This window comes from Coturnix japonica, chromosome 8 (genome assembly GCF_001577835.2).
Source record: "Coturnix japonica isolate 7356 chromosome 8, Coturnix japonica 2.1, whole genome shotgun sequence".
In the NCBI taxonomy this organism is placed as follows: Eukaryota; Metazoa; Chordata; class Aves; order Galliformes; family Phasianidae; genus Coturnix; species Coturnix japonica.
In genome coordinates, this window is record NC_029523.1 from 17,580,889 (window position 1) to 17,603,845 (window position 22,957).

The window sequence follows — 22,957 nt, forward strand, 5'->3', positions numbered from 1 at the left end:
ACATGCAGGTGCTTGGAGGGGCTGCCCCTGTGGCTGTGCTGCTGCTGTGCCCACATCCCTGAAGCACAGATGGGCCCTGGGGCTGTGGGTGGTGAGAGCTGTGCTGGCGATGTGTGTGTCCTGTCATTTATCCCTGACTTGTAAATGGCAGGTGAAAAGCTTCAGCTAATGCGCCTTTAATAATTAATTGGTGTGTACAGGCACATCTTAGAGCCATTTTCATTTTATGTGGCGTGATAGACTTTTGATTAATTACCCTGGCTTGTAGAGTTGTAATAGATTAGTGCCTTACTTAAGGGGAGGAAAGGCTGTACTTCTCTTGTCATTGACCAAATGCTAATGGATCAGTAAGGTGATGCAGTCAGCCATGGTGTATGCTTCCCTGCTAATGCTGCTCCTCCAGCGTGCAGCCTGTTGTGAGTACATGCTTGTCCCTCCCTGTGCTGGGGGTTGGACTGGGTGCACCACTGAAGGCACTAGTGGCATAGAAGTGAATTATGCTTGCAGTAAACTAACCTGAAAAAAGTTGGGTTTCTTTGGAAACCATCTCAGCTACTGAGTGATGTGCTGAGCTGAGAATGCAGGTGGCATCCTTTTGGCTGTTCTGAACCATGCTTGAACAGTGAAGAATGTGTGAGGAAAAACAGCAAGAGAATGGGATCCGCAGCCCCAGTGGTGAGGTATGAGTGATCCCAGGGGCCACTCAGACCCCTATCAGTGCTAGGAATGGCTGTGTCTGGGTTTTGGCAGGGGCAGGGCATGCTGTAACGGAGCCTGTACCATCCTAAGCTCTGCAGCAAGGCCTATGGATGCTGCAGCTCTTCAGTCTGAATGGTGTGTGTGTGTTTTCATTGAGTTCAGTAAGGAAATGATCGACAATGCAGGTCTGTAAGGCACTCTTTTGAAGTAATTTTATTTATATAAATGACTTTCTGTCTCACTTGGTGAATGGGCAGAGTCTAAATGGCTCTTGTCAAATTGTACTGACTTGGGACAGTTTGTATCTCCCTTTTTCTCTGTCCATCTCCTCTAGGCAACATGCATCTCAGGCAGCTTTGGCCCTGCTTGGCAGCCTTTAATCTACAGCTATGGCATAGCCTGCCCTGAAATATGTCGAGCTGGAGGAAATCTTAGAAGTGCATTTGAAATTGGGCCTGTGGTTGCTGTGTGACTGTGTCCTATGCGCAGTGGGACAGAACCTGGCTGTGCTGCTGTGTGACTGCTGCTTGGGTGGATGGACACAGAAGCACTGCAGAGTCACAGTGATGCAAGCACCGGGGCTGTCTGCTAAAGTTTAGGGTGAGGAGGAAGATGGGGGAAGAGAGAAGCTATAAAGTAATGTCATAAAGAAGTGTCCCTCTTGTCCTTGCTGTGAAATGCTTGTGGGCCTTCTGGCTGAATGCAGTGAGCAAAGAACAGCCTGTGGTGAAATACCCATAGCAATGGGCCATTGCTCTCCTTGCTTCCTGTCACCTCTTTAACTAGGGTGAATGAGAGGACTTGACACATGAATAAACAGGTCAGCCTGCCCCAGCTGTGACACTGCTTAGGAGAAAGCATCTTCTGAAATGGTGTTGTTACATCAGTAACTTCACAGGCAGTGTGAGCCTGTCTGCTCTCTGATGTCAGACGCATAAAACCTCAGTATACTTAGTTCTGCAGGAAGAGATTTTTATAAAAGTCAGTGCATTAGAAGAGCGTTGTGTCCAGGAAGGTTTTTTGTGAGGGTTGTAGGGTCATGCCATGCTCATGAAGTGCCCAATAGCCCTAATAGTGCTGGTTCTGCTCACTGTTGCCCTCACTGTTCTTAGGCTGTGTGAGCGGAGATGAAAGGATTTGCAGTCTGATGCTTTCCCTGCAAGTTAATAAAGTTAAGGGACTGTTTTGATTCTCTCTGCCCCCCATTATCAGCAGTTGATCACAGAGTGGCTCGGAAGACTTTGTACAGCTCAGGATTCAAAGCCACTTGAATAAACTTGGGGTTTAATAAACAAAAGACTGATGAGATGCTTTGCTGCTTTTCTCTGCGTATCTGCCTAAGGCTTTTAGCTGTCCAGGAAAATGACATACTACATCAAACTAGTTATTGGTGGCAAGGATTTTTTTTTAATATTTCATTTTAAGAAACTTGCTGCTAAGGTTTTTTCCAAGCGTCTGTTACACTCGAGTAGTTTAAGTCCTGTATAAGAAAGCTTTAACAGTCTGTGGTGGTAATAATGAATTTACCAACTCCCTGGAGACAGAAATCTTTGTGTTGATACTAACTGGAAAAGTCTTAAAGGTAACATTAAATAACATTTTAGCACTCTCTGCTGTAATAGGACTTTGACCTTTTCATTGCCCCCCTGAGCCTGGGATGCTAACGGGGGAATTGCACATGAGACATGTGGAATGTCTGAGATAATTTACCAGATTCTGCAGGTCCTTTCTTGTGGACAAAAATACCTTAAACTTGGACTTCTTCAACTTGTAGAGGAGCTCAAATTACACCACTTACACCCAGTGTACGACTTAACTCTCAGCTTGCTAACATTGTCGAGATTGACTGCCCTGAAAGCTTTGGAGGATATGGGAATGTGCGTTTACAAACTCAGAGGGGTTAAGAAGGCTTGTAGTTAATCCAAAATACAAAAATGCTGCAGCAGCAGAATTGCTTCAAGCTCTTTTAAAAGTCCTTTCAAGTTAAGATGACATTGCTTTTGGTTTAATATAATGAATTCAGCAAAGCAAGAAGGCACTAGCTGTTCTCCTTGTTCCCACTCTCCGGTGAGGAAAGAGGGGCTTATAGGATTCTCATTCAGCTGAAGTAAGTTTGGTTTCCGTGTAGCGGGATAAATCCAAGCAGAATGCTTTCAAAAACAAAGAGCCAAGTGGATGCAGTTTTCTACCTCCAGTAACTTGCTGGAAACTCTCTTGTACAGCTGATGGAAAAGGGTTCAGGGGTGGTGGGGTTTCCTGGGCAGTTGAATTGTTTAATTCCTGGTTCATTTGACTGTCTGCCGAGTGGTTGGGTTGGTGTGTAAGGCAGTGGCTGCCTGTGTGATTTGGTTTGTCCTTCCTCATGTGTCCATGTGCAGGTGGGACTGAGTGCAGGCAGGCAGAAGCATGGGGCAGTATTTGGGGGTTTGTGGTGAGCTGCAGGAGCTGCTGGGTTCCTGCAGCTGTGCTGTGTGATCTGATGGTGTGGTTTGCTGCCTTCACTGGTGGAGAGGTGTGACAGGTCCTGGCTGCCCATTTCAGCCCTTGTGGTTTTCTGCTACCTTTGCTCTGGAAGGATTTCCTTTTTCCAGAGATGACCAGCTCCGTTCAGGTTTCTTAGGATTTACTTTTCATTTGTGGAAGTTCTTTCAGACAGCACAGAATCCCTTGGGAGACACAGCAGGTAGAAGACACTTCCATCTGGACAGAGCAGGGTGGCTGCACTGCTGGGTGCTCTGAAGCCATTCCTGATTGAAATGAACTGGTTCCTATGCAAGAGGGATACCCATAGCTCCAGGCTCAGCTGAAGGACAGCCCAGAACATATCTGCACTGAACTCGGTACTGCTGAGACCCCAAATACCAAGCTCCGTACCACTGAGGCTCTGCTTGTGCAGGGCTGCAATGCCTCAAGCTGCCTTTGGTGCTGTGCAGAGGACAGTTTGCTAGGAGTCCCTCTCCCCAGGCTTGGCGTGCCTCACAAGGAGTAGCTTGTTAGCTTCTTTCGTGTTCTCCTTAAAAGGGCTGTAAACAAATTTGACCCTCATAAAGCACCTGCATGCATAAAGCCGGTGTTGACTATTGCTAACATCTCCCTGAGCTGGATTGCTGCTTTAGCCCTGACAGTACCCTGGGTAGTTTATTCTTCCATTTACAAGGCTGATACTTTTCTGAATGTCTTTAATGCTAGTTCAAAATATGGCTGTGTGTGGTGAGTGTCTGCTCTGCCACCTGCTGCAGAGGGAAATGGCCCCTGTTCTCCCAGTGCTGTTTCCTGGGAACTTGGAAATTCGGTTCTGCTAAAAGACAGGGAACATGTAGTAAAGGGAAAAACAGAAGGCAGATGTGTGAGTCTGTCACAAAGCCCTTTTCAGGAGCCTTCTCTTTGCTCTGAGAAGAGAAAATCACCTTGTATGCTGTGTGTGATTTAGGTTTAATATTTTTCCCCTTCACATTTTGACTCAAGAACTTCACTTTTGAAATTAATATAATACAGGATTAAAATTTAAGCCTCATCTGTCAGCAAAAGGTAAAGCAAATGCTTTGGGCTTTGGACCTTTGCTAATTGATCCATAAAATGCTGTTGATGGGATATCTTCCTTAAATAGTGACTTTTAAAACCTTCCCTAGATGCTAACCAGGGAGAGGGACTTAATTTAGTAGCCAGGGTGTGAAGGAGCTGACATCTTCTAAGAAATTTCTGGGACGGCATCCAAGTCAGTGGGACATGTCCTGGAATTTCTGGCCTGAGATTGGTGGCTGTCTTCAATTCAGCCTAACTCCTAAGTGCTGAGTAGATTCAAAATATCCTCTATGCCAAGATGAACTCGTTTCTTCAAACAGTAAGTGCTGCTGGCTTCTGTACTGAAGGAATGACTCCTTCATTCCCGTCTTCAATCCATCCCATTTTTGAGTCTTTGCTTCCTGGTGGGTGATGGTATTTGGTCACACTGGAGCTGCTGTTACCTTCCCCAGCAGCACTGTAATGTTGGCATGCCTCATTTCCAGTGAGGCTCCTGCAGTACTGCAGGCCCTGTACTTGGTGGGTGATGCTATCTATAGTTTCCAGAATGGAATGCTCTGATGCAGAGGGAGGGGAATGAGTGCATCCCAAAGGCACAGTAGAAGCTCCTGCAGGACCATCCTGACCTTGTTTATTTTGGACTTAGGCACCATAAAATAGCTTGTTAATTGCTGCTCATTTAGAATTACAATTAGGTGGTACCAGATGAATTCTGTAATATTACATTTTAAATGTTATAAAAAATTGTGGGTTTTAATACTTTATAAATTGGTTAAAATTTAATTTAAAGTACACTGATTGCAAGCTCTTTGTGTATCTGCATAATTATTAAAAACCACAAGGATAAAAGAGCTCTCAAGAAGCGAGTGTGTCTTGCATTGTATTGCTGGGAGGGTTTGAGTGATGCAGCATCCCTCTGTGTAATGAAGGTCAACAGCAAAGGCCATGAGCTCTAGCACCAGCTTTGTTCAGTGGGAAGGGAAATACAGGGATCCTACTCATTGGGGTGCTATGATGGGAAAAGGGCATTGGGAAGAGTGAGGTGCATCTTGACTTGCTTACTGGCCCTTGCACTGAGAAAAACTCTTAAGACAATGGGCAACTAATCATAGAATCCTTAGAGTTAGAAGAGACCTTTAAAGGACATCCAGTCCAACTCCTCTGTTTGTCCCCTTCTTTTCTGTAGCTCCCTTTTAGATACTGAAAGGCCGTTATCATGTCACCACCTCGCAGCCTTCTCTTCTCCAGGCTGAACAGCCCCAGTTCTCTCAGCCTGTTCTACAGAAGAGTTGTTCCATTCCATGGGCTGTTTTTGTGGCCCTTCTCTGGACCTGCTACAGCAGACTGCTGAGTACTGTACGAGTGCAAGCATAGTTTGCCAAGTTCAAGTTGATGAACTCTAGAAGGAATGTTATCAGAATTCCTTTGAGGCACTGGTCTGCAGGTAAGAAAAAGCTTGGACATCTGGTGACACTTCATATCCTAAAATAAATGCCTGAAACTTGGAGCACACGCATTGTATGTTGCTGAGGGCCTCGGAGCGCTTGTTTATTGGCAACCAAGGAGTTGTTCTGGCTGCTGTTGGTGTGCTGTGTTTGGATGTGGTGAGCAGGGTGCCGTGTCTCATGCTGACTGTTTAACAGCCATGTGTGAACCAAGGGCTGTCTCCTTGCCATGGAATCATGCTTAACCAGGTTGCACTTAACCTTTCCTTTGCTTTTCATTGAGCTGGGTAATGTCTTTCCCCTTGAAGAGCTGTTCTGCTTTTTCTGCCGAAAGCTTTTGCCTTTGGGATTTTACATTCTGGCAACTAACGAAATTAAAATAGCTTTCCTCCTAAGTACTGTAAATTGTACATTGAATCAGATTTCATTGGCTCCAAGTATGCTCTTCGGCACGCTAATGTATGAATGGATTAAAAAACAACTGGTGGTGATTTTCTTTCCTTAGATTTTACTGAATGTTATTCCAAGTAGCTGCACTTTAGGTAGACCTGCTCACATCTACTGAAGGGCATGTATGGATGATGACCTGGAAGGAGAGGGGATAATTTCAATAGCAAAGCTGTGAGGTTCCTGGATGTGACATATGGGTTGTCTTATTTTCTAAAGGTCTTTCTGTCTGCTATTGGCAGAAGACTCCATTGCAAAAGGGCAGGTTTTCTGTGAGGTACGTCGCTTTTTTTTTCAGGTGGATCATTTATTAGAATTCAGCTTAATCTTGACTCTGACTATTTGCATGATACCATTCCGCTGGTAAAGAGCGCATATATAAAATATATACACATATATATACTTTAAAGCTGCCTTCTCAAAGAAGCAGGGGTGATTTTGTTTGTTTTCTTTTCAGTCCCAAAGTTACGGTAGAACCAGAAACAATGCAGGATGTTTAAGTAAAAAGTCCACATGCATTTATATCAGATAATATGGTGTGTGGGGTCCATAGGAGGGGGAGCAGCAAGAAGTGTGCACAGGTGGCCGTGTGCCCTGCTTACCTGACAGGTAATGCTGTTTACTCTGCTGCATGGTTGGGATTTCTTTGAGGCTGGGAGAGGCAATTGCACAGGCTCATTAAAATGTACAGAATATTTTTAGCCTCCCACCTTTTCTCATCTCTTCAGTCTGATGGAGATGAGGTTGTGCATCACTGATAAGGTTGCGGGCCCTGTGAATCTGCAGCACCTGGTGCATCACTACCTGCAGCCACGTGCACGCTGCAGGGTGTGCTCCATGCCTGTGGGTTCACAGCAGTATGTGCAGAAATGGGAGCAGGGAAATATTTTAACTTGCTTGATTGTGCAGAGTTATCTGGGATTTGCTGTGTGGTGTGTGAAAGGCTGGTCTGGCCTGGGATGCTGCTAGGAGATTGGCTTTATACTGTCAGTGCAGGATTTCTTAATTTACAGACCTCTCGTTTCTTCATCTTACATAAGCATTATATTATGCCTAGGCATGCTTATTTGCATGCCTTTAATGTGTCTTGGACACTGTATAGTGGGAGGGCTGCTCTCAAGGTAATGCCTCCTATTTCATTTTGTGGGCTATGATGTCAGAGGTGGCTCCATGAAGAGTTGACATGTCAATTCCTCACTGAAGGAAAAGTTCAAGATTTGGCCCTCAGTGAGAAGAGTGGTGCACACTGTCCTTTGGGATTGGAAAGGGATCCCAGATAAACCACTGACTCTGACCACTACATCACAATGCTGACTGAGCTGAAGGCTTGAACACACAGCATCAAGCCATAGTGGAAGACAGCCTTTCTCTTGCAGCACTACAAGGCCAGTTCCCATGTCAGATTGAATTCTGTAGAGCATGTTGCCAGCTTTGGCTGGATTGTCCTCCCACATCTACTCTATAGTTGGTATTGGGCACCTTCTGTCATCTGTCTGTGTGGGTCAATGAAAAATGGTCTGTGTGAGCAACGTTTTCCCAGCAACAAAGCTGTTAAATAGCTGTGAAAAGCTGGGTCACCTCTGCTGGTGCAGATTTCTGTAAGCGTTGCATGCAGGCTCATTGCTAATAGAAATGCACAGCTGATGGTGGCCACTACGTTAAAAAATAGCGTTTTGAAATTGAGAATTTGCTCTACCAAGTAGTATAATAGTGCTGTTTGTCTCTGTAGTTTCCATGGAAATAAATAGGAGGCATTACTTCTGGAGCGATCTCTGTGTGTGCTACCTCAGAGGGTGTTTTTATTCTCACACGGAAAAGTGAGGGAGCTTGAGTAGGGAGGAAGAAAAGAGTAATCATAAATTTAGCATCTTATTGTAATAAGCTTGATTGCGTCTCTGTTTCTTTATAGGTTACAGGAACAGCTTTCATTTTTCATACAGAATGCAATTGCATGAGACTTGTGCTTTCATAGTTGCTGCTTATTAGTTGCAGAGGGAATTTCTGGGTGCTGTCTTCCATGGTAACAGCCAAATGCCTCCCAAGCCAGAGGACTGCAGGATGCTGGGGGCGTTCTGCACAGAGAGAAATCAGTTTAATAAATCTAATAAGCCCATTTACCCTACTGGGCTACGTTAACTACCTGCGTATAAACTGAGCACACAGAATGTTTGGGCAAAGGTTAGAGAGGCAGTTTCTTGGAAAGGCTAACTCTGGAGCACACCAAAGCAGCAGCTATTCTTATTCTAGCCCTCAGTAATACACAAAATAATGGGGTTCAAGCAGTATCTGTGGTTGAGGCAGTAATAGCAACTAAGATATAATTAACTTCAAAACCCTTTAGGAGAGAATAATTCCAAAATGTAGCACTGAAAATGTTCATAGTTTCACAAGATGAGAAGTTACAGAAAGTTTAATTGGAATACATAAACCTCTGGTATGGCATAAGATGTCTGCTGTGGTGGTGTTAGGGAGAACCCTGCCCTGTAGCAACCTGCTGCTGTGCCTCCTCCTGTGCTTTGGAGATGTAGGATGTGGGTCTGGTTGGGCTCTGGCTGGGGCTTGGGTCCAATCTAAAGCAGCGATGCCACCAACTGTTCGAGTGGCAGCTGTGTCTAGCAAGGATGGCTGCTGAGATGTGTCTGGGAGCCTGATGGGCTTGTGGAGAAGGGTTATCATCTGCTTTAGCAGAATCAGAGCAGTAGGTCTTTTCTACACTGCCACAAATGGTGGTGGATGGAGGCTTTGCTGTGTACGGTTTCTATAGCCTGGCTTCAGATAGCTCCAGACACATGCAGGAGCTCAGGGTTAACATTTATCAAGCTGCTGGTAGCCAAATCAGTGAGGCTAAAGTTGCTCGTGGAATCCCTGTCCACATCTTCATGAGTGACCATGACCACGGCGCACGTAGCACATTGAGTGCTGTCAGTGGCTTGGAGGTCAAAATGTGAGAATGACTGAGCTTCAGAATGGAGAACTTAAAGAATTGAGCAAGTTACTCAAGGAACCCCTAAATTAAAGTGTTAAGAGCAGAAAACAAGTGAAGAGAATAGTGCAACAGTTCATTGATGTGGTTTGAAACCATAATGGAACGTGAGAAAGCAAAGCTGGAAAAAAAAGTTGGCAAGACTGGGAAAAGTTGGCTTTAGCTTGATGGCAGCTTTGAAGAGCTGCTCAAGCAGGAGGGCTTCAAAATGTGGAAATCCAGCTCCTATGTACTGTTAGTAGAGAGTAGAAAGCATAATAAGCATAAAAGAGCTGAAGGATCTAAGGTGGACTTTGAAGAACTAACATCTATAAGTAGAAGATAAATAATTTAAGTAAATCAGCAGCCATTGTCTTGTGTGAAAAGTGGGCTTACCAGATGATGGGAGGTTAAAGGTGGCAATTAAGGAAGAAAAGGTACTGCTTAAAAGGGAAATGACTTCTCTGCATCAATTTTTAACTGCTAAAAATGTAATGGAGGACTTAGCACTAGTACCATGCCCGGCCTTTCTAAATATAAAAGATAAGCAAATTTCAGAAATTGAGGTCTTGGCAAAAGCAGCTTTGGAATAAGCTATTAATCTGAAAGTATTAACTGAGCAGACCCTGGTAGTATGTTACATTATATAAAACATAGTTGAACTTACAGCAAAAGTAAAGGGATTTTTCGTTGAAGAGAGGCACTTTTTCAGATGAAAGTTCTTTATGTACCTTTTACTGTGGTTGAAGCAAAAATAGAGAAAATAACAAAACGCTTGAAAGATCATGTTCTTGTAGGGGCTGCCTTTCATGGATTCTGTGAGGGAAAACCATCCTAGTACTTGCTTGAAATGTAAATGCTTGCGATGCAGAGAGCAGGCTACAATTTGTTCATTACCCAGAAGAACCCTGGAAAATTCCTACACTGGGGCCACTAAAGGGGCTGAATAGACATGTGAATAGAGCAAAAGCATTATTATAAATAAAGTGATCGAGTTTGAATTAGGATTGGTTTAGAACTTAGTTTGGTCTGAAGCCAGCATGCACCGTACGGATGCTTGAAGGACAGATTACCCCTCATCTGATTCATCATTCGTGTTCTTGCCATTTGGGTTGGAGTCATGTTGGTGCTTGCAGGATCTGTCTGATCGGCTTTGCCTGTTCCTGTCAGTCTGAGATGCGGAACTGATGGGTTCAGCATTGCTGAAGCCAGATGCAGGAGCGGCAGTGCCCCAGCTGTACAGTAAATAGCAGTCAGCTTGCAGTGCCTCCTAAGCAGCAAGCCTGGGAGGACAGTGTTCCTCTGCTCTCCCTCCCTGTTGTAGTTCAGAACCTTCTGCTGTGCATCGTGGGTGTGTGAAACTTGATGCTAAGGAGTTGGGATTTAGAGGAGAGGGCTCAGTACCTTGTGATTTTAATCATTTCATTGTGCTGAATGCAAGCCTATAATTACATGGCCATTTGTATTAAGAATATATTGTGTTTGTAGTCATTGGTGGAAGAAGTGCAGGGATTCTGTCTTCATGGGAGTGGCTGATACAGAAGCACGTTCCTCCCCATGTAGAGTTGCCAGTAGCAAAGGAGAAGCTGAATTTATTTGTAATTTCTGCAGGATTTCACACTGCCATGAATGTTCTGTGCACCTGGTTGTGCAATTGTGTCTGTTCCATAAACACAGAGCTCTGTTGAAAGGGTGATATGCGTGCAACAGTTAGCTTCTTTTAAGGAGACTTTACAGCAGGCATTAAGAACCTATACGCACTGATAGGGTGATCTACAGCGATCTGTACTTAGCGCTCAGCGTGAATGATGGCTGGGCTCGCGAGACTCAAGGCTGATCTATCTTTTAAGTGGACGTTTTGACTTATCGCTGTGGTTATTTAACAGGGCCCTTCATAATCCTTGTTTCACTTGAAGAAATCCTCCTTTTTATCTAGGATTGTCTGCAGGCAGCAATGCCTTTAGAAAGGAGTATCTTTGGAAACAGATGTGGCCAGGAGCTGGGTGCGCTTCTTCAGCCTACACATTCCTGCTGCTCTCAACACGGGTCAGCATTTGGGCTCAGGGTCACAGAGGTCTGCAGCCAGGCCAGCAAGCAGCTCAAGGCTTCACACTGTCTAATACTTTACCAAAACAGGGGAGGAAAACTTCTTTCAGGTATCACTGGATTGTTCATTGCTGGTGGGTATATTCCCACGCCCCAACACCACACCAAGCTGTCAGCATTCAGGATATTTTTTCTGATATTATGGAATTTATTTATTTATTTATTTATTTATTTATTCTGCCCCATTTTTTATTTCCATCCAAACAGATGATGAAAGATTTTCCTGCTGGGGTTTGTTCTCTCTTCTGTCTTCTGCTTTGTAGGGTTTACTGAGAATATTCACTGCAGTTTCTTTTGCTCTGTCTCATCCCATTACTCACAGTTGTATGCTTGTGGCTAATTACACTCCTCCACTCCTTTCTTGGTGTTTGTATCCTTCATGTACTTACAGATGGTTATCAAATCCCCATCTTGCTTAGCCAGTCTGTCTAGCGCTTGTGACTTGACAGAGATTTTTATCCTTCCTGGTTCTCAGATTGCTTTGCTCACCCCTTCTCTCCAGATGGTTGGGAGTTTTGGATCTGATGCTCCAGCCCTGCTCACACCTGGGTCCTGGAGGTGTGATACCTTTGCTGCTGTGGTAGTTGCTTTAACTTCTGGCCACTTTACTGCAAGTTCATATGAAGTTCTTCCCCAAATCTGTGTCAGTATTACAGTCTTCCCTGTATGTCTCCAATGAATTTCTCTAATACTTTCCCTGCATGTGGGAGGTTGGAGTGAATGAGACTCATTTTGTCTATTTTGTCCATATTGCTGTGCTCCCCAAGCCTCTTTATACTGTATTTCTTGCAGAAAAACTCAAAGAAATCTATGCTAAAGGTAGTGAAGTGAAACATTCAGAAGTCATTAACTCTCATGTAACCGTGCTTCTACAACTTTTAATGTGAGCAATGTGATGCCCTTGAATTAAACAGTGCCTCATGGTTTTTGTCTTCCTCCTTCAGAGCACAGCTGAGTAGTTGTATACGGAATGGAGCAGTTGAGCTGTAGCCAATGATTGTTGGGGGTTTTCTTTTTTTAATCCGTACATCTTGTGTAGTTGGGAGAAGCAATAAAGGTTTAGCCCCTTTTTCACAACCGTCTGAGTGGCATCCACCTCATGTCTTCTGAAATTCCATCCTTGGTCTAGAGAGGGTGTAAGAAGTTTCCACCTTGAAAACCAAATGGGATTGTTTCAAGCTTCTTAATGAAAAGATACTGTTCTGTTTCCGGGTCAGACAAGGATACTCTTACACACTGGCATTACCTTCCTAGAGAATAGAATCTCTTACCGTGTCTCCAGCAAATATAGTTTCAGTAGTAGTACTGAAAACCAAACCTGGCAGTTCTATGGATGTACTGCAGGGATTCCTGCGGAGAACAGTTTTTGTGCTGACTTGTTAGATACGTAAAGTTGCAAGTAGCTTCAACATACAAAGCTACTTCAGTGCATTGTTTTTGTCGCTCTTTTTGGAACGGGCCTGCTTATTTTGGGGATGCTTTCCTTCCCCGTGCCGTTCATGGCTAGTGACCCACACCACACTTTGCTTCAGTTCAGTTTATTTTCCAGAAGAGTTCATAGAGGACACGAGCTGTTCAGCACTGCTTTGCAATTCTTCTTGACTCTTTAAAGTTGACTGCTTTTTCTAATCTCTTTGCAGTTTCCTATGGGACGTGCTCATTGCCAGCATTTCCGAGTACCATATGAGCCACTGGTATTCTTGGCTCTGTTTTAAATGAGTCCAGCTTTTTCTGCTTGTCTGAAAGAATCAAACCATGCAGGTTTCAAAAATGTTCTCGAGACCTCCTCTTTTCCATCCACCTGCCCTAGGGCAAAATCAGCTATATTTAAATTGAGTTGGCTGTTTCTTTTTGTTGCGCTTTCCAGCTTTCTACTCCTTTGCCAAACTAGCGCTTGGTAGTTCTAACATTGAGTTTGGAGCGGAAAGTGGAGTTTAGCTTGCTAAACTCAGAGAGGATTTTACAAAGCCATCTGGAATGTTTAGCTACAGCCTCCTTTTGCCTTACATGGTGTTGAGTTTATAATACTGCCAGGACCAGATGCAGAAATAGCAGTGAGAATGTACATCTATGTTTAAGAGATCTTTTTCTACAGTGCCCGTGAGCCCAAATGCAGTTTCAGCTGTGGGATGCTGGAAGCAATGAGGTTAAAGGGGGCCTTCAGAAGGAGGGGCTGGAGGTCACCTGGAGGTAGCTCCAGGTGCAGCTTGAGGAGGGCTGGTGTTGTCAAGGCAAAGAGACAGTAAGTGTCAAAGAGCATTGGCTGATTGCTTGATGTTGGACTTCGTTCTACCAAAGCAGCACAGATTCTATAACATCTGTTTAGCTGATTACCAGTGCCTACCAACATTACTTGGTTTTATAACTTTTTTTCTTATATATTTTCCTTATAATGCCTTTCTGACTTGAACAAAAGAAGCCTGTAGGTTTAGTTCAAGGTTACTGTTCAAAATTATCAGCGTAATGTTGGCTTTTGAAAGGTGAATTGGGCTTCAGCTCACACCCTGTCACCTTGCTTTGAATACTGGGCTGTCCTCCAGGGAGAGAACACCTCACTCCTAAAAGTAAAAGAGCTGAACCCCTTGGAGAAACTTTTCTCATATTTTCAATTTCAAAAGAGAATGACAGCAGCTCAGATTTATAAAATTTTAAAACATTCCAATTTTAAGGGCTTTAAATATTGTATGTAGACATGTTTCTCATAGATAGCAACTCTGGAGAGAGGAAGTAGAGAAGATTATTCCTGTTAAAAAGCAAAGGTGCTGTATTAACTTTGGAGGCATAGACAGCAGTCTTGCATAGGGCAGTCTGGCTTATTTTACCAGATGGTAAATTATTATAAAGCACTAAACAGTTGCAAAAAGATCAAATCTATAAAGCATCTGGTAGAGTAACTGGCAATTCATCAGTTTTGCATGATGCGCATTGCATGTATCTCATGGGCTCCAGAGGAAAGTTATAAATCCATCAAGCTGGAGATGGGAGTGAACTCGATCTTATTTGCTGAAAGAAGACAGAAATCAAGAGACCTATTCTTTAGCTGAGGTTTTTGTGTTCCTGAGAGTTATTCCTGAATGAGGGCAGTGGCGGTGCCATTCACATGACTTCTGAGTAATCTGTGCTCAAGATACACCATTAGATTGGGTACTTTTGTTGTTAATGGAAGCGAATGAAAGAGAAAAAGCTCTCAGAAAGCTATTCATCCCCAGTCTGGTCTGATACATACTGAAGATGTTTTCAGCACCACCTGTAAAATGTTCTCTGTCCTAATCTGAAAGAGTTTGATACGCATTGTTTGTTTTGATACAGTAATTTCAGCCCTCTGTTGTTTTTTTTTCCCCCCCTCCTATTCTGGTGCCTTTGAGCCGGATGTAATTCTGCTCAATGTGTCCTTCAGTGAGTTTGTGTCTCCAGACTGCACAAATTAGTGCTGCACGTACAGAATTTAGAGCTGTAATCTTCACTCTTAATCCCGACACTTCTTCCCATTCCCCTGTGAGCCTTATCTGAAGGGCTGGCTGACACTGGGCAGCCCGCCTGGGGGCTGAACTGGATTTCCTGTTGGAAATAGAGCTGATGTTGTTATAAAGACACAGCTGCCCGTCTCCGTTGTGTAAGACATTTCACTGGTGCTCTCAGTAATTCTTTGGCAAGGGAGAGAGAGGAGAATATGGAGGCTGAAGAGCAATGGAGAGCCCAGTGTGGCTGATATGAAGAGCCCCTTTTTCTGTATTCAGAATCTTGCTGCTGAGCTCACTTGGATTTATTTATTTATTTATTTCATTGAGATAATAAAAGCGGGATGAGATGATCAGTATTCGCTCTGCATCTAGGTTAGAACTAGGTTATTTTGTAAAGTATTTTCAGATGTCTTGGCTGGAGAAGGCATTGCATAAATAAAGATTTCTTTGTATTGTGTGATATTATAACGTGTGAAAAGATTTACTGTGCAAATACAGTAACAGAATGAAGAAGAATCATGATCTGCTGTTTGTTAGTACGATGCAATGTAAATATTTGTCTAGGTAGATTCTCTTGAGATTTGGTGTGGATTTCCCTGAACGCTGTGGTTGCTGGCATTCTTTGAACGCTGTTTTTGTCAGAAGTAAACGTGTTCATAACATGTAATGCACACCTCCATCAAAAGCTCTGTGGTTCTCCAAAAAAAAAAAAAAAAAAAAGCAAAAAAAAAAAGCAAAAAAACCCCCTAAGCTGCTGCTCTTTCCAGAAATCCAGCTAAACATAAAAATGTCCTTTTTTAGCATAGTCAAACATATTTTTTGAAACCTCTTCCAACACTAAGACGTATGTCGTTCCATGTGCAGGCTGTGCATGCAGATACTTTGCTAGAAAAACACTTACGGAGTCCAAAATGATGATACTTACGTGTGCACCTCCAGACAGCTGACTTCACCAAGGCACTGCTGGTTGCAGTCTTAGAAAGCCTTTGGGTCTGAAGTCATCGCCCCATTGCTGTGCTGCATGCTGCTGAATCACAGGCTAGCCAATGCCAGCATGAGATTTATTTTGCTATTAGTGCCCTACTGGTAACTTTCTATAGTTCTTGCAGCTTAGCAAAGGAGAGACACGTTGACTTATTTTAAATGACTCTCGAGCCTCTGGTGAGATGCCTAGTGCTGAAAGAGTGAGCCACTGTCCCTGCAAGATGTTGTCACTTTGAGGGAATGACGCTTGCTGGCTCCTTTAACGTCTGATTTAGCAGGCAAACCTTAGTCTCTTGTCTTTAAAGTAAGTAGAGTATGTTCTCATAAAAAAAATTAAGGAATGTAGACATACAGAAATTCCTTTAGTGTTTTTTGTTTTGTTTTGTTTTTTTTAATACCTGTCTTTCTGGTTGTGTTTCAAAGAATTTTTTACATTTCTGTATCCAAGCAGATCTTCAGGTTGAGCCAATTACCAAGACCTTTTGCTTTGTTTTGGAGATGGGTTATTCAGTTCTTTTAGACTCCCCCTCCTGTCCTCTTTGGAGAGGATGAAGCTTAGCTCTTTGCTTTAGATAAATGTTCTCTTTAAAGGCATTTCACCATTATTTTCTATTGACGTTCTCATTTGCTCTATGAACTGGAAGCTGACTGTTCAGCTGTTTTGTCTCATTCTTCAGACCCTACTGAGGTTCAGGTGCAGTTGGTGCAACAAAAGGGTGCCCTTTTCTATACCATTTGTTTACCAGTCCAGCTACGCTGAACATAGCTGACCACAAAGCATTATGTGTAGGCAACGAAGCATGTCTCTCTTGGTCAGACAAGGAGAGTTATGTGAACTTAAGACACTGTTTCTGGTAATGTGCATCTTCAGAACTATTTGTTGTACAAACATGGTAAGAACAACTAAACGATGTATTAGCAGGCTGTAACAGAGTCTGGACCTGAAGGCAGACTTGAAGATGGTGATGCTTTTATAGCTTGTGCCCCTTAAAAACAGCTTGCTTGGTTGAAGAGTATTAGTGTGATGCTATGCTGCTCGAGCAGGAAAGATAGTCAAATTTCACTTGTATTTGTGTTTTAATCATGTCTTTACAGTTTAGTTTGACATGTCAGCAGTTAATGTATGCATTGTATTTAAGCATTTTTCTTCTTCCCTTGGCTTGCAGGAGTAAGTCTGTGTCTGTAACGCTGGATGTGCTGACCACTTGCCTCAGACTGAAGAGGACTTGCTCTGCTTTGGAATATGGTGCCTAACTTCTGTGTCTCAGTACTCACTGTGCCAGCAGTCATCCTGTGCTGCTTGATGCTGCCTGATCCTGCTAAAGCAGGAGCTGAAAGTAAGTAGCATTCATTTTTTTTCTTCAAGGCTTGATTGTTTTGCAAGTTTTCTTTCGTCAAATACTCTAACTTCTGGGTGTGTACTGGCAACACTGAGGACGAAGGGATAACCCTCCAAATCTTGTTTTCCAGTGCAGGCAGTGAAGATAAACAGTATGTGTGTGAAGGGACAAAAATAGAACTAAAAAAGCTGGCAGCATTTATTCAAACGCAGGATGAGCTTCAGTAGTAGCTGCAAGATAAAAACCTGACAATTTGATTGCTAACATGTTATAGATGAGTAAAGAAAATTGGGGGCGGAGGAAGAGAGATGTATTGGGGTTGAAGTCATCCCTGTTACTTTATTTTGTTCTTCTAGCAGCTCTTACAGTTTCTGTAGACCTGAAACATCTCTCCCAAGTCAGTGGATGATTGAAAACTGATGGGAAAATGTTCAAGTCTTTACCTGTTGGTGTAGCTGTCCTACACTTGTAGGAGAATTGGAGTCAAGCGTTTCCTGTGGTGGTACTTAAGGTGTTCTCCTCATGTTTGGCACCTGAGGTCCTTAGGAAGTCAGCCTTTGTAGCTCTCTGCTGGCTGCATGGGGTGGGACAGCCCGCTACGAGCTGCTGCGGTGCTTTGGTTATTATCACACGTATCTGCATGTTGTTGAGCACTTCTGTGCACCAACAATTAATAGTTTCGGAGGATTTGTTTTTCAGAGCAGCCAAACATTGACATGTTCATTGCAGCCTCTAAGGCAGTTGTGAATACTCAGTGCCTTTGCAAACTCCCAGGGCCTGTGGGATGCTCCAGGTGGAGCAGGGAGGTGACCATGATGCACCTCCTGAGCTGCCACCAGCCAGCTGCCTCTCACTCTAGCTTTAGTTGGTCACCAGGCTTTGTAATTGAGATGTAACTTGGTGAAGGCTGAAGGAGGTCTCCATGCCATTAAGAACCTGGCTGGGTGGAGAAAATGGACTGGAATTCTTCAGTATCCTTGACTAAAGGGGAAGAGTAAATTTGGAGAAGCTGAAGAGGGGGCTGAAGATTGATGTGAAGAAAGATGAAAATTTACTATTTTTACCATCACTAGAGGTGCTAGAAGAGGTTTATTTAGATTATTTTAAGTCTATGTGTTAAATCCCATTTTGGAGTCTGGCACAGAGAAGTATATATTTCATGTTTCGAGGTATGAAAAAAAAATTCATTATCGTCATCCTGGTCCCTGCAAGGAATAAAAACATTCCTCCATCAGCTGTGCACAAGCTGGTGGAGTTTGAGACATCCTAGGACAGTTCTTGGTCTAAGGATAATCTGTAGTGGATATGGTTTGCCAGTTATGTGGAATGCTTCCACATGCTTACAGTGAAGAAACTTGGCTCTGTTTCACAGGCCCAGATCCAAATATTGGTGTCTCAGATGTGCAACACTTCTGTCTTGAGAAGCAAACATATCAGTATGTATGTCTTTTTCTCCGGTGCAGACTGACTCTGAATTACTTTATCCTAATCTGCAAGGCAAATCTGGGAGGACAGTGACCTTTTAACTGCTACAGCCACTGTAGATTAACTGAGGTCTTTCTGGATGGGAAGTGTTGCTCTGTGTGTTTTGGCAACTGATAGATTCTTTTGCCCTACTGACTTTTAACATTGACGCTCCCAGTGGCAGGGAGATGTTTGAAGGGCAGGCGACCGAGGGAAACTTTGCACTTATGCAGTTTCAGGATTAATTTCTTGCTGTATTGTATACTACTGTCAGTGGTGGAGCTGGGCAAAATATGGTAGTGGAGGTGGTGTTTGGGAGTCCTGGTAGAGAACTCCCTGGTGGGAAGAATGTATGGTGGACCTTACTGCAAAAGGTAGAAAGGGATGTTGATAAGAAGCACCTCATATGCCCTCTCCTCATTTTTATTGTCCTCTAAGCATCTTGGTGTCCCCAGTCAAAGATAGTTCACTTGGATTCCTCATGAAATCTGGCTGTGCCTGGTATATCCCTGTGATTCTTTCTTTTTCCCATCGCAGTGCTGCTGGGATGCAGCAGAAGGATGGCGAGGCTCTGGATCACAGAATGCTCCTCTGTTTCTCCAATTAAAAATAATTCAATAATGGTAGCACAGTTATCTCTGCATTCCTGGAGTCAGTCTGCAGCATTGCTTTGGTACTGGTAGGAAAGGTTGGGGCGGGGGCTGCCTCTGCCAGCAGCTGGGTGCTGCAGAACCTGGGCGCCCCTACCTTCCCAGCCTGTGCTTTGTAGCTGTTGTTGTCACAACACATTCAGCCTGGCTGCTCGAGCTTGCTGACAATTAGGCAGCTGGCAGACAGCAAGACGTTAACGCCTGAGATAAAACAGATTGAATATGTATCACATAGCGGAATTAGCGGCGGGTGCGCTGCAATGCTGCTCCTGGAGCTGAGTTCACAGGGACTGTGAATAACACCAGCAATGAGGAATCGAAGGGGCATCCAGAGGTTAAACACATGGCTCTCTGGGTTTCTCCCTGCAAGCAGGATGGAGTCAGTGCTTTCGGGGCCTCTCCAGTGAGGGGTTTGGAGGAGAAAGGTGAGCAGGAGGGGGTATGTGTGAGGAACGGTCGATAGGGAAGTGCTAATTTGGCAGAAAGCACTTTCAAATCCTCGCCTGCTTTTACAGACTGCAGTAAGAAATTATTAAATTTTCTCTGTGATCTGAGTGTGTTTCTGTCAGGGTGACCCTAATTCCATTAGAGCGGCTCAGAGCTGATTCAGGATGACTGTTTTACACTTTCTCCCTCAGCTTGCTTGTGTTTTTTATGCACTCTGTGCATCCCTGTCTGTCAGCTTTTGATTGTGCAAGGGAAAAACGGCTTTGCAGATTTCATTTAATGTTCAGTTCAATTGTCAGCTAAAAGATGCTCTTTTCAAGCCTTCGGAAATGTGTCATTTACTCTAATAAAATAAATAAATAACAAAACAACAACAAAAATCCCCTCTCAAAACAAAACACTGAGAAACCAGGGGGAAAAAATCAATACCCTCATCAGTGATGTGTTCTGTTGTTGGTCTGTTTTCTTAAAATTAGGCTTTGTATTTGATGTCCTGAGCAAGTCTTCCATTAGCCAAAGGAAGGGATTAGGTGACCCATCCCCAAAATCACAGAATTTCAAAGGTCTTAAGGAAGAAAAGCTCTCCAAAGGTGACCTTGTAGAAGGAAAGAACCAGGGCAGTGGCTTTGGGCAACTAGGTGTGAAGTGAGACCTGGTAAACAAACAATTTGCACCTTCTGATTTCTAAAGATGGAGCAAACTTGACTTTTGTTTAAGGGCAGCTTGCAGCAGTGGGCTGGTGCCTGTAGGACAGGTCCTTAACTTCCCATCTCCTCCTGTGAGTGAGGACCTCAAATCCAAAGCAGCTCAAACCCACCCTTGGTCCTTTCTATCAGATAGGTGTATATGCCATGCAGATTCTTCCCATAGTTTCTTGGGTGCAAGGTGTACTGAGGAGGCACCTAAAAACAAATAGAAAGCTGAGGTGTTGAAAATTGTGAAGTGTGAGAAATGGGAGAGAACCATGCCCTTCCTAGATGCATGATTGCAGGTGAGCTCTGTTTTGCCAGTGGTTTTGCCCTGCAGGTGAAGTGCTGTCCAGAGATATTGGATGGAAGAGCACTGGAGCTTTTGCTGTCATTCACTTCTCTTGTGCCCCAGGTGTGTGCCTACCTGTACTGCTTTGCTCCTGTGATGCAGGTGGAGCTTTGTTCCCCAGTTCAGCTCTGCCTCTTGACTTTGCATCCCAAATGGTGGCTCAGTGGCAGGTGCTTTGGACTTGATGTTGTGCTTTGCAGAGCTGGATGGCGGGGTCCCATCCGGAAAGCTGGACCTGAGGTTTTTCCATTGCTGACTTACATCTGTTTCCACTTCCTCATTTTTGTTTGCATGCCCATCCCCAAACACTGAATGTAGTGATTAGGTGTAATTGGTATGATCAGATCCAGGTATTACAACACAGGTAAATACTAATTTTCTGCAATTCTGCCTTGACTAGCTTGACAAATTCAATCAGTGAAAAGAACATGTAAAAGATTGTTTAGGAAAGCCCCTGTAACTGAGGCACTGGCGTTGCATCATTGAGGGGCAGGCTGAAATATTAACCACAGTCATTGTGCAGCTCATTTTTACTGTCCTTACTCATCATATATATTTTTTAGGCATAAATGATGCCTCACTTTTCTGTAAAATATCTAGGTGCTGCTGGCTTGTAGCCAAGCATTGCAGATGTAAAAGATAGGAAGGACACTGTAAAAGCAAATGCTGTGTTGAGAGTAGACAACAGATCTTTCTGCATTTATAGCCGTGCCCCTTTTGTTCCAGCACTTGCAGGACTCCTGTGAATTTGTTTGGATAGCTACCTACAGCAGGTCACAGCATTGCAATTTGTCTTTTTTATTTATTCTTAAAGCCACCATCACTCATCAGTCAACATCAGGTGCTGGGTCAAAGGTCTGCCTTAGCTCCATAGCTCTTATCCAGCAGTGGTCATGACAAAGACCTATGGAGGATGTAAGAACAGCATAAATATTTAGCGATCCCTTCCTGGCGCCATATTCCAGTCCCCAGTGACGAGGGGCTCCTGAACCCAGGGCTGCGATGCAACTTCAGACAGCATCTTGCTTTTGAAGAGCTCTGGGCATGTTATCACTCATCAGTCGTCTTGTGGGGCTGCTGGTTTGAAGGAGGTCTGTGTGTAGGCTCTGTCTTGTGCCTCTGCACCAGGCTCCTCATGTCACACATCTGCCTGCCACCCATGGTATTGAGATGGGGCTGGGTGGCCAGAGCTGCTCTGCTGCTCTTCACATCTATGCAAGCTATTGGTGTGGCAGCAGGAGCTGGAGGCAGATATACTGAGTACACTTTCTTGAGAGAGAGAGAGTATGTTCTAAAAATGTACTTATTGGCTGGGTGATATAGAAAAACAGTAAAGCGAGCTGCTTAAAATTTTATCTACAGTGTAGATTCATAGATTGTAGGGCCAGAAATCAGATCAGTGTAGACTTGTACTGTGACCTGCACAGCGGAGGCTGTGTAATTTCAGAGAGTAATTTTTGCATCTGCTTTTAACAGCTCTGAATGATGTAGCACGTAGCTTTTAAGAGACTATCAAATCATGATTTGAAGACTAAATGGTGGAGAATTTACCCATCTCCTGTGTGATCTGGGAAAATGGCAAGTAATCATTACTTCTACAAATCTGTATTTATTTTAGGCTTGGTTTGTGTGTTTTTGGGTTCAGACTCTGGATGCTGTAACCTGTGTCAGCTAAGCTAGAGATTCATGCCACTTAATGCAGTCTCCCTGAGAAGCAACTTAGAACATAAAAGTCAGACAGTCTTGAAAGTTTGTCCTTTTTATTGTGGGAAAAATGAATTGGTCTTGATTTTTCTGATCAGGGATCATATTTATAGGTATCCACAAATCTTGCAGACTTCTAGAAGTGTTGTTAAAGTCAGGAGACCAGCACTGAGAAAAGATCTGTCACCTTGTGTCACACAACAGTTTTTACTTGTTTGCCCATAGCTTTGAGGTGGAAACATGGTCCTCTATGATGATCTTGGGATCCCTTCTTAAGTCTCCAATTGCCAGCTCGTCCTTCAGTTTCCAAATGTAGTTGCAGGCTGGTTGTGTGTATTCCCAGATGTTGGCTAGTTGTGACTGCACAGGCTGCTGTGAATACTTCAGGGAGATGTTTTAAAATATTCCCTAGTAGTGATGGTGGCATCCTTTGAGATGAAAAGTAGTGCTGGGGAATACTGATTAAGTAATACGGTTTGTCATGCTGTCATTCCTCAGGTGAGGAAAAAGTATGAGGCCTGCTGGAGCTTGTGCTGTTTTAGCTGAGCAGTTGTAAAAAAGCAATAAAGTAGTAATATGGATGCCTTTTTTCTTTCTATTTTTGTTCTTTGATTATCTGTTCATTGTGTTGGCACTTCGGAATGATGGGATATTGTAATACAGGATGAAGAAACACGATTTAGTGAAC

General features: G+C 43.6%; 1 protein-coding gene across 8 annotated transcripts in view; it reads left to right on the forward strand.

Moving 5' to 3' along the window:
- The window catches only part of PTPRF (protein tyrosine phosphatase receptor type F), a 332,284-nt gene that overhangs the window by 102,397 nt on the left and 206,930 nt on the right, over positions 1-22,957 (forward strand). For all 8 annotated transcript variants that reach the window (XM_032446277.1, XM_032446280.1, XM_032446281.1 and 5 more), the window contains exon 3: positions 16,793-16,963. In XM_032446277.1, coding sequence (XP_032302168.1) covers positions 16,870-16,963 — 94 coding nt within the window. In that variant the 5' untranslated portion in view covers positions 16,793-16,869. The remainder of the gene's footprint in view (positions 1-16,792; positions 16,964-22,957) is intronic.